The sequence below is a fragment of the Lycorma delicatula genome, chromosome 4, assembly GCF_047948215.1.
Source record: "Lycorma delicatula isolate Av1 chromosome 4, ASM4794821v1, whole genome shotgun sequence".
Lineage (NCBI taxonomy): Eukaryota > Metazoa > Arthropoda > Insecta > Hemiptera > Fulgoridae > Lycorma > Lycorma delicatula.
The window spans coordinates 98448250-98460566 of record NC_134458.1 but is presented as its reverse complement, the minus strand read 5'-3'; the positions used below and the strand labels follow the sequence as shown (position 1 = coordinate 98460566).

Here is a 12317-nt window from a genome sequence, read left to right as displayed (position 1 = left end):
AACATCTGTTTAGGTGTGTCAGTAGACAGTATTACAAAAGACGACTGTTAAACGGATCTGTTACCTTTACTAAAAGGGTTTCTATTAGCCCCTTTCTGGTTTCTCCCATTATTATATTTTCTACTACTTTCTTCTTAATTGGCAGGAATCTCTTACTCAGGTCCGCCGTACCGGTTCTGTTAAAGTATAAAGTTTTAAGGCTCGAAAATCTCCAAAACTATTAAATCAATTATATTGAAATTTAGACATGCTCTAATACAGTATCTTAGGTTGTGCATGTGAACATTTTATGAAGATCGGTCGAGTCGTTTTTGAGTTACACTCAATTTAATGTCGAAAAAATTTGAGCATGATTCGTTATGATACTGGAACGTTGACCTTTATCTGCGGTATCTATTGTTAACAATACTGTTAGTCGTATTCAGGTAGTATTACCTACTTTGAGAGATACGATGACGGGGTATGTGTTTTTTATTTAAGGTTATGTTGACTGTCTAACGGTGTATTTTTCGGACGCGCTTACGCAGGGAGTTACAGTGGGGAGCGGGCTGAAACTTGATGCTTGTGTGTAGTGTACAAAGATTTTTTTTCACAAATTTTTGGCTAGAATGAGTTGATAGTTTTTCAAAAGGAAACATAAAATAACGAAAAGTCGGTCTTCTTGTGCAGAACTGCGCAAGTTTTTTTTATAAATAAATTTGAATCTTTACCAAAATAAATATTCTACCTAAACGTAAAAAATGTTAAAGGATTTCCTGAACCAAAAACTCAGCCCCTACTACTGGGCATACTGTAATTCTTCAAACGGTACTGTATTGAAAGTTTTAAGCCGAAAATAGACCGTACTGACTTATCTTGAAACGAGAACAATAATCTATGATGTAATTCATTTTTTTGCTGATTTCGTACATTAAAAAAAATTACTTAAGGGAGAGGGACTAGGCCTCCCAATTAAACGCAGTCAGATTTTACAGACCGTACCAAAATTATTTGTACAACTTTCGATGTACGGCCTCTTCAGCGTGTTCAAAAATATCGGATTTTCTGTCAAAAAGAGTAATCTTAATCGGAAATATAACCATTGGTTTTGGATAGTACAGTAAAATAAAACGGTATCAATTTTCATGTGTGAGGCCACCTGTTAATTAGAATTTTTATAATACATCCAGCATATTTTCTCCAGGGTCGCCCCTTAAACGATAAATCGGCGTTTGTTGGGCAAGTCCCTTCTTGAAGGACGCAGCAAGATATAGTTATCGGATTCAAGAATGTACTGCAATTTGAGATTCTTGAAAAGGTCCTACCTTCCACATTCCAAGAAATCATTTTTTGACGGAACTTTACGCTTCGAAGAGGTCATTCACCTAATTTGCGAATTTACCCTACCGTTTCGAGTGATATTGAACAACGCAGGAATTGAGGAACAATTATTTTTAATTAACTACACACATTTTCTTACACGAATTATCGGAACGACACCAAATTTTTAATTTTTGGAAAATAATCACTCATGAGGTTATTACTTGAAAAACAGTTCAATAACTGGATAAATGTTAGTCCAAAATCGACGAGATCAGGTGAGGAAAATGAACAATTTTGAATTAAGTTAAAAAATATTGAAAATGGATACTTTTCTTTAGTTTTTTGAAGAAAAATGTAAATAATTAAATGATATTGCATGTATTAACAGAAGAGTGGTAGTTAAATAAAATAAAAGACTACCTTCGATTTTTTACTTTATTATGAAGCGAATAATTAAGTTTCAAACACATTTACAAAGATATAACGCGCGACTATAATTTCGGTATAAACAATACCGATGAGCGTTCTAATGTAGAAAAAAGTTGAAAACAAAGTTGTAATACTTTCCTGGCATTAGTTAAACAAATTTTCACAAAAAGTTGCACAACGAAAATTTAAAAGTTTGAGGCTGAACATTGTGTTTAAAAATAGATATTACTCCATTTCACTAGCACAATTAGAGAGCAGTATCTTTATTGTTACATGATGCAATTTAAATCATTAGGGCATTAAACAATTAGCAGTATACGGTACACAAGACTATTCAATTATTCTACAATTTCTAGCCTTTCTATGGTGTTGAGAGATTTAACTATATCGTTTACAATGAAATAAAATAAAAACCAATTTTTTCAATGAAAAATCTGCGATCAGTAAAACAGTGAGGTACAACTTAGATACGAACTGACTGTCGATTATGTATACATAAAACACACACACACACATATATATATATATATATATATATATATATATATATATATATATATGTGAGTAATTTTCACAATTTCACAAAATAATACAGAAAAATACATTATTTTAATACTTACTGTCACATCGAACTCCAACTTTGCCGGTTCCCCATATATAATCGTTACCTAAAACAAAGAAAATTATCACGTATAAATTTCTCAATATTATACGAAAGATGTATTTTACACGAAAATTCAAAGGAAATTTCTTAGAAAATCCGAAAAAATTTTACCTATAAAAAACTTTGTAAAAACAAAACAATGGGTGAAAAATGTAATAAATAATTTATACATGTAATATATATATATATATATATATATATATACAATCTAAATTACTCCTTTTTCTCGTGTATAACAACTTTACGTTTATTACTACAAATATACGAGTATGTCACACTAACAATATAAATCTGAAAGTTAGTTTGTTTATTTGTTTGATTGTTACTAAATCACACAAAAACAACTGCACCGATTTAGATGAATCTTTATTTTATTTTTTTAATAGAAAAATACATAGGCTACAAAAAAAATCCGATATCACACGTTCATTTTTTTAAAGATGAAGGAATTATGTAATTTTAAAAAAAGTATCAGTTTCCGAAACGTGTAAAATTTCTTCATTCTGCGAGCACTATTGCATCGATAATTCTTTTTTTAATTTTCTTTCTTTTTTTTTTAGAAAAGCATACAGGCTACAAAAAACCCACAAGCTGAACTTCGAGCGGCATCCAGTTTATTACGATGACAAACAAAAGATCTTAAGCACCCCCTTTATAGGCATGTTGCACATTAATCTAGTTAATGGCAATTTTTAGATTACCAGAGCTTTTCTATTTTGTATATCTTCTGATCTTAGAAATCTTAAAAAAAACTAGTATATCACACAAATTTAACCCTACATTAAGCTATTCTATCTTAAATAAACATAAAATTTAATTTTCTAAGCATTTGGCACCGATGATAATACAATTTATATAAATTAATGCTTCCACTTACCAACAATATTCAGTGTATGTGTCCTAGCGCTTTCGGAATCACTTCTCCATCATCAGGGATTTTATTGAAGTTAATTTAATATTCATGTGTATAAATTTTCTATGTATAATTATAATTAAATTTAAGTTAAAATTGTTATGTTCATGTACTCGTACACATCTTACGGACATTACGTTACATTCTTATTGACGTATCAATTATTTTATTATTTGACGATCGACTATTATGAACATAACAATTTTAACTTAAACTTAATTTTAATTATACAGAATTGATACACATTGATATTAAATTAACAACTTTAATAAAATCCCTGATGATGGAGAAGTGACTCCTAAAGCGCTAGGACACATACACTGAAAATTGTTGGTAAGTGGAAACATTAATTTATACAACTTAAACAAATTTACATTTCAAATGACGATATTTGAGCTACTAGAACAAAATATATATATATGTTTTTTTTATTTTATTTTAATTAACTTTTATTAGCATAATGAAAGATTAATACATTTACTCTGATAACACACTATTTAGAAAAGAAAAATACAACAAAAAAAGTTCTAATCGGTAATTTAAAACATTAAAAATTACAAAAAAAATTCAAAGTTCTTTTTTTAATAGTAACTATACTCCATAATCAAATTTTTCCCATCCTGATGCGGGAATAGTTTTTTGCCTCGCTTAGTGAAAATAATTTTAAAATTGACCTGTAAAAAAAGGAAAACGTCATACATTCCGCCTTTTTTAGAGAGAGCTATTAAATAACAAAAAATTTTCGACGGTATTATTTTTTTATAAGCTAAAATGTAGGTACTGTTAAAAAAACATATTACTAAATCTCTCCCTCGGTCGGATCGAATCGTAAAGTTCTTTCTTGAATGATCTCGGATAGTATAAATTTCGTACAATAGGAAAGTATTTCGGGTACTTTCCGATGAAAAATCTATATAAAAAAGAAAAACACAACTGTAGATGAACTAATCAAGTGTTCTATTATTATGTAAATAAATATGAAAATTGATAATGTTTATCATTTTTCCCAGGATTACACCGTTAATTTATCTTATTTCACCGATATGGAATAAAGAAGACCCAAAGATTTAAAGATAACTTGCTAATTTTAATTAAATTCCACGATAACGAACCTAATTAAAAAAAAAAATTAACAGATAATTCCATAGGGTTTCCTATAAGTCCCATACGTAAAAAAATAATTTTTTTTTTTTTTTTTTTTTTTATGAAAACCGTTTTTATTTATATAATACGCTCTACATAACTAGTATGATTTTGAAAACACATTTCGATTCATGTCCCTTCCTGCTGAAGAACAAGTAACCCCGTAAGTTCCCATACATAGGAAAAATAAACACTTTTTTACGAAGGCCGTGTTGTATCAGGAAATGATACAAAACATAAATCATCTCAAGCTGTTGATGATACGTTGGTAAATCATCAATGGCTTTGGTAATACGTTCCTTGAGATGATTTTTTTTGTATCTTTCCTGGTACACCATGGCCTTCGAAAAAAAGTGTTTATTTTTCCTATGTATGGAAACTTAAGGGACATTTTGTATATTATAATTTCTACAAGTTAAAATTTCTTACAACGTTCTATAGTACATAAACGTACAAAGATATCGTTCTAATGCAATCCGCTAAAAATATAATTCCGACACAGAACGCATAATATTATAAGTCGGAGACCGCCTGTACTAGAACGGATCAAAGAACATCGCATAATAGTAGCAACAAAAAAATAAATAAAACAAACCGATGACAATGTCACCTTCAAAAGTACAAATATTAAAATGTTGATGAGTTGAACCTCCTCGCCTTTACTTTTATATTCAGTAATGCATAAATGAATGTTTCAACGCCAATACCGTTTTCAAAGTGAAGTTGATAAACGGCTTGTGCTAACCGTATCTCTGTTTCGATATCAAAGGGTTGTCTTACATCAAATCACAGCGCATCAAATCAAAGACATTCATGTAGTGCAATTTATCATTAAAATAAAAAAATTTCCCACCGGTCAAAAGCGATAATATACGGTTTAAATGCTAGTACTACAGAAAAGAAAGAAGAAACTATTTAAGTAAAAAACTTCAATCCTTTATCTTTAAATTAGAAATGTAGCTTGTAAAAAAAATAACAGCGTTAACTTTTTCGGACATATAGACCAATAGTAAATACAGGGGGAAGAGATAAAATTATTTTATGTATTTTGGCAATGGCATCCCGAAAATTACAAATAACTGCATAATTTTGGGTATATTTTCATAAAGGGAAGAAAGTATTATTTTATTGTCGATAAAGATTGTTTATTATTTATTTAATCTATTTACTTTTTTACGTATTCTTTCATGTATCATTTTTCTGATATGTTTAACGGTCCAGAATATTTGTAAATGGTCGAGTGTAATCTTGTTTTTCAATTTATTTTTATAACCGTTTGGCATATCTCCGTATTATAATTATAAATGGGGCATTTCACTAGACGCTAAAAAATTTCAATAAAAAACAGAAGGAGAATTTATTCGTTGAAAAATATTAATTTTCTGAAATTACAATATTTTTGTTCTATTTGAATTTTTTGTTTTCCCAATATTTGAATTTCTACGATAAATATATTTTTGAATAGCAATTTTGAACATCCACAGAATTAGTTTTTAGCAAATGTATTTACCGATTTCAACTGTATTCCTAGCCGCATAGAAATTTCAGGTGATAAATGAACCAACGAGGACGCCAAGGAACTTAAAAGCCGGCCAGTTTTCACAAATCGTGTTGTTAGTTCCTAGTGATGGATTTTTCCGTTAAAAACAGTACGGAAGAATAAGCGGATGTTGTCCGCAAATTGAAAGTTTGTCGTAGAAATCGTGAATGTAATACAGTCGCCCTTTTTTCAGTTCAATACTATTATTATTATTATTGATAGGGACTTTATTACGAAAATAAAATAAAAATCATCGGGAATTTAACAAAATTTGTTTTTAACGAATTTTCAAATAGATTTTTGACTACTAGATTTATTAAACGTTTACCGCTGTTCAGAAAATAACCGAAATTTATTTTTTTTAATCTTTATTATTATTAATTTTACAGATTTTTTATCCTTGTCTCCTTCAAAGTACTCCCATCCCGTATTCACACACTTTTCCCGGCAGTGTTACCACTTCGCGAAGCAGTCCTGGATAGCTTCATTTGAAACGGCCTTTAAGGTCCGTGACGAATTTGCTTTAATGCCATCAATAGTCTCAAAACGCCGTCCTTTCATCACTCACTTTAGTTTCGAAATTAAGAAAAAATCGCAAGGAGCCAGGTCTGGCGAGAAGGGAGGCCAAGGGAAGACAGTCATCTGATTTTTGGCACAAAACTGACGAATTGACAAAGGTGAGTCTGCGGGCGCATTGTCGCGGTGACGCCACAACTCTGGTCTCTTTTTTCGGATTTTTTCACGTAACCTTTGTGAAACGCCTTTACCGTACGCACGGTTCACTGTTTCACCTTGAGGCAAGAATTCAAAATGCAGAATTCCATTAAAATAAAAAAAAGACATCATTATTTTGACATTGGATCAAGACTGACGTACTTTCTTGAGGCGTGGAGAAATCCTTTGATGATTGCCATCAAAATCCATTTTGATGACTGAACTTTTGTTTCGATGTCGTAGCCGTAAACCCAGCTTTCTTCTCCCATTATGATACTTTGCATGAATGTTTCATCGTCTTCGGTTTTTTCAAAAAGTAGCCGAAAAAGTCCATACAATGTTCTTTCTGCTCTTCAGTCGTCAAACGAGGAACAAAATTTGCTGCAATTTGATGCACGTTCAATTTTTCAGTCAAAATGTCACGGCATGATCTAATCGAGATGCACGCACCAGATCGTTGATTTTCTGAACGCGGCTATCATCAGTTGAAGTCGAAGGTCTTCCTGCTCGAGGATCATCTTCGATTGACTGACGACCAGTTTTAAATTAGTGAAAACCATTCGTAACATCGCGTACGAACCAAAGCGTCATCTCCGTAAGCTTGCTTCAACGGGTGAAACGTTTCTGTGAAACGCAAAATTTTACGTTGTATCGTTGCTTCCGAAAATCACAACTAACACTTAAACACGTTACAGTCAAATAACAATAACGCGAAAACTAACAGAGATATCAACAATCCAAGAACATGTGGTTACAGAAGTTATGCGGAACATAATGCTGTCAACCGCATGTCACTAAATATCTCCGTTGGCACGTAATTAAAAATGTTCTGTTATTTTCTGAACAGACCTCGTATATCAAAATAAGTTAGGCCACCGTGATGTTAAATAACAAAAATGAGAAAAAAGTATAAAAAAGGTCTTTTGTTCTTTGTTTTTAAAATAAAAAATAACTCTCTTAACGATTAAGAGAGTTATCTTTTATTTTAAAAACAAAGAACACTGTAACTGGAAAAGACTGATAAGGGAAAGTAGCCAGAGTACGAGTTACGTCATCGAGTATAAACTACTGACTTCAATATCCTTTTCAAAGACTGTAAAAGGAAAAGATACAAATGAGAGAGACCACAAAAAATGGGAAGAGATAAGATTATGTGATGGTTATGCAAAGATTTTTGAACCGAATTATGAAATGTAAAATATACTAAGGAACAGATATTAAATCTGATCACACCTTAGTGATGATAAAAGGTAGGTTGACGGTTAAGAAATTAAAGAAAATATATCAGGACAATCAGCTAAGATGCAGACATGCTAAAGAAAAAGTCTACAAATAAAATCTGAATAAATCTTAGGTTCAGATGTAGAAGTTATTATAATAGAAAAAACATACTAAAAGTGATGGATGAACGCAGAAAGTGTAAAAATGCAAAATCTTATGATGGTAGAAACTGTATCATCGCATAAGAGATTAGATTAACAGGAAATATAAAGTAGGAAAGGAACACTGGTCAAAGGTGACATGTAATGAGGTGGAGAAGATACAGTTGCTGGAAAAGTTGATATAAAAAAATAAGAAAAAACTGAAAACATTATGCCAAAATGTATTAGTATTGGAGTTGCGAATGGAGCTGAAGAAAGAGTTAACAGACTTCAGGAACAGATAGGACAGTATAAAGGAGAAAATTTATTTGATAAATAACTAAAGGAGGAATAGGAAACTGGAGATTTTTGAGAAGATTCTATACCATGATCTAAATTCGAAGAGCTTTGAAAGGCTTAAAAAGAAGTAAAAATTTATGATTTATCATCTGAATTATTATGCTGTTTGGGAGAAGTACAACTGAATAATTCATACATTAATATATAAAATTTATGAGACCCGACAAATGTGTTCAGATTTTAAAAAGAAATTGAAGAAGATGAATGTGACTATTGCCTGCTACCAGTTTAACATCTCATTCATGAAAACAGTTAATAGGATAGTTTGCAGGCGAATCAAACATTTAGTGAAAGGTGTATAAGAAGAAGCCAGTTCAATTTCAGATAGAAGATCTAACGAAACCATTATGCCCCTCAAACTAATGTTAAAAGACAGCCTTAAGTAATTTTCTAACTGATTTTTCCCATAACTGTATATGTGAAGAAACCACTTGATAATCTAGAAAATAATAAAGTACTTAAAATTTAACATATATAAATGAGGAAGAATTATCCATAATCTATATAAGAATTAGGTAGCAGTGATAAGAGATGAAGATGACGAAAGATGAGATTAGATTCATACAAAGATGAGACAAAGATTTCTACATCGTTTTTCAACGTACACATACAAGAAGCAAACAGGAAATAAACAAAATAATTACAGCATGAGATATGATATTAAGTAAGGAAATGAGGATGATACCTGTAGTAACAAGAAATAATGAGATAGAACAGACAGGAATACTAAACTTCATAATATAAAGTTCTTGAAGCAGTAAAAAGTTTTAAATATTTGAGTAGTAACCTGCAGAAGATGAGAAAAACAGTGGAGGAATAGGAAGAAGACTACAGGGAACAGGAAATTTTTATGGAATGTAGAAAGGGAAACGACAAGGAAAAGTAAAGAACTTTAATTTATGATGTAAATAACATTGATCTCACATACGGTATAGAGACTCGGTTTGCAAAAGTAAAGGAGAACAGTAAACTACAAGTTATGAAAATGAAATTTCTTAAAAGCACGATAGACAAGACAAAGAAAGATCAAGCATGAAAAAACCAGAACAAGGATAAAGTGTTATTTGGATAGGGCAGGGAAAGCAGTTTTAAGATGGTTTGGGATCTTAAGAGAATGAAGGAAGAAGGAAAGAACAGCATCGGAAAAGTTGAATCGGAAGGTAAATAATGAGACCAAAGGGAAGACCGGGGAAATGTCCTAGATAAAGTTGAGCAGGATATTTTAAATAAGGTACAGAAGCATCGTTTAAGCATACTTATATGGAAGTAAATAATAGGAATTATAAGGGGATATGGAGAAGAGGTGGTGTGATGATCTATGACCCACCTCTGGCCCAGAACACATGATAAAGTGATGAAGAAGGATATAAATTGTACTATCAAGCATACTATTTTGAGGTACATATACTCCAATCAATATAAAAATTTTCCTTTATTATTTATTGTTATTAATCTAAGTTGGCAAATGGATTTACAGCAATTTAAAATTATATGAGAAAAAATAAATTTACACCCAGATACAAATTCAAACCATTATTATTAACTTTCTTAATAAAATAAACAATTTATTTATAACTAATTATTTTATGTAAAGGGAGAGATAACTTTCATTGAATGGAATCACTAAATCGAAAGTTAAATTCTACTTTTACAATTAAAATATAAGTTAACCATCTTCTTTACTAGTCTAAAATGTTCCACAAAGAACATAACCCTTTAGATGAGTGTTAAAACATTACTAAAATTTAAAATTTGATTTATACAATTATATCTTTGGTCACTTTAATGACAGTTAATAATCCAAAAATGAAATCTATACAGGTAGTACCATCCAAAAATAATATAAATTTTAAACTGATAAAATACACTCCCATTCAAAGTTCCACCTAAAATAAGTATGTATTGTAATCTAATACCGAGGAAAATAAATAAAAATATCTTATAATAATCTTCCCAACGTTTCTGACATTTGTATAAAACATAACTCTACCAGAGTTGAAAATTGCTATTCCCCTAATAACCATACTTATTTTCTTATTCATTTATCTCATTCTAACAAACGTCTTATTCTATTCATTAATCCTCAGGAGTAATGGAAAATAAACAGTTCTAAAAATATTTATTAACTAGTAAAATTTTTTAAACATTAGCTTCAAATCAAACCTATACTAAGGTATAAAGTATAAAGATATAAGGACGCATAATTAAAAATCCCTTAACATTTTACAGAAATTTTAATGAAAAGTTAATTTTTAAAATAATTATACTATGGTTTCCAGTCATTTTTACTGTACTTCAAACCTTCTTACAAACTATTAACAATAGTTAGAAGTGTTATATGTGATATTTACATACAATTAAATTTCGAAACTTACTTCTGTCATCTAATACATAAAAAATTTACTTGAAATATACATTTGTACGTAAGAAATGAAACATACTTTTAAAAAAAAAAAAAATTTAGTATAATAATGATTCGATAATATTTTAAAATGTTATATATAAAGCATCATCATCATCACTAACATATACATCAATTCACATCCCTTATTACTAAATTCTTTATGTAATTAATTCAAAAACTGGAAAATTAATAAATTCATTTGCCATAAGGTAAACAACAGAATAACACTTATGTCGGCTGTTCAATTAACTTTGTCTTCCGATCAAATTTGTGATACTAACACTATTAGTGCCACCAGTTAAATAACTACAATTAATACAGAATGACAACTAAAAACTTTTTGAATTTTAATATTAAGAAAAATACATAATAACCATAGAAGAGAGAAGCTGTTATGTTATGCCTCTGGCATTTTTCATGTTTATGATAAAGACAGAAAACTATTTCCACCTTGATAACACTTTTTATAATTAAAAAAAACTATATATATATATTTATTTATTACACATATATGTGTATATACATATAAAAGTTTGAAGCTGACAGATTACAATAATAAAATGTTAATAGACCTTATAGCGATTTTTTTTTTTAGTGGTGAAGGTATTTTACTCCATAACTCTTATGACAAGATTTGAAAACCTTTTCCTACTTCAACGGTTCTTGATAACATATTTAAAGAGGCTAAATAACATTTTAAGTCAATGTGTTAAAACACAAACAATGAAATCTTTAAGGGTGGTGATGACACAAATTTTTAGAGTTGTTTAATGATATTATTTCCAGTAATACTTCTGATAAGCTGAAAGACATATGTACAAGAATGAAATTTAAAAAAAATCTTTCTCATATGTAAAATCTCTCAGCTAATTTTTTGATAATTTAATAGAATAAATTCTGGTGCAATATATGATACCTCATAAATTCTTATTCATGTAAATTAAATGTTCTTTATTCTTGTAAGCTAAATTGTTCCTGAAATAAAAGTCAATCATAGCACAACTTACCTATAAACATATCGAACTTTGTAATTAAGATTTTATTATTGTTGAAAAAAGGAGACCTCAAAGTATCAAGAAATACAATTTAGCAGGTTAATTTTTAGTGATGGTAATACTTCCTCCTCTGTTATAAGTTAATCAACGGGTAGGTAATATAACAAAAAAGAAATATAAAATATATTACGTATGCTAACTCAGCAAACGCCTGTATTTTCACTGAATTTTGTCAATTTTTAACCGATTCATTACAAACATTTCAAAATATTCTTTAGTTAACTTAACCGTTCTAACCACCAAGATATTTAACTAACAATTGTTAATACTGTGTAGTGATATTACTTCTTCAGTAAACATTGTTATTAAGCTAATGTGTATATCTTTATTTGTTACTTACACTACCTCTAGTTACACATCTTATAACTGTTAGCTTAATACATCTCTAGTGCTTCCTAGCCTATTTATAACAGCTGATGGTTACACCTATAA

At 29.8% G+C, this 12317-nt stretch overlaps 1 protein-coding gene across 8 annotated transcripts in view; it reads right to left on the bottom strand.

Annotated features, from left to right (window-relative positions):
* Pi3K21B (phosphatidylinositol 3-kinase regulatory subunit alpha) overlaps positions 1 to 12317 on the bottom strand; it is a 300183-nt gene that overhangs the window by 198612 nt on the left and 89254 nt on the right. For all 8 annotated transcript variants that reach the window (XM_075363761.1, XM_075363759.1, XM_075363758.1 and 5 more), the window contains one exon: positions 2352 to 2399. In XM_075363761.1, the coding sequence (XP_075219876.1) occupies positions 2352 to 2399 (48 nt within the window). The remainder of the gene's footprint in view (positions 1 to 2351; positions 2400 to 12317) is intronic.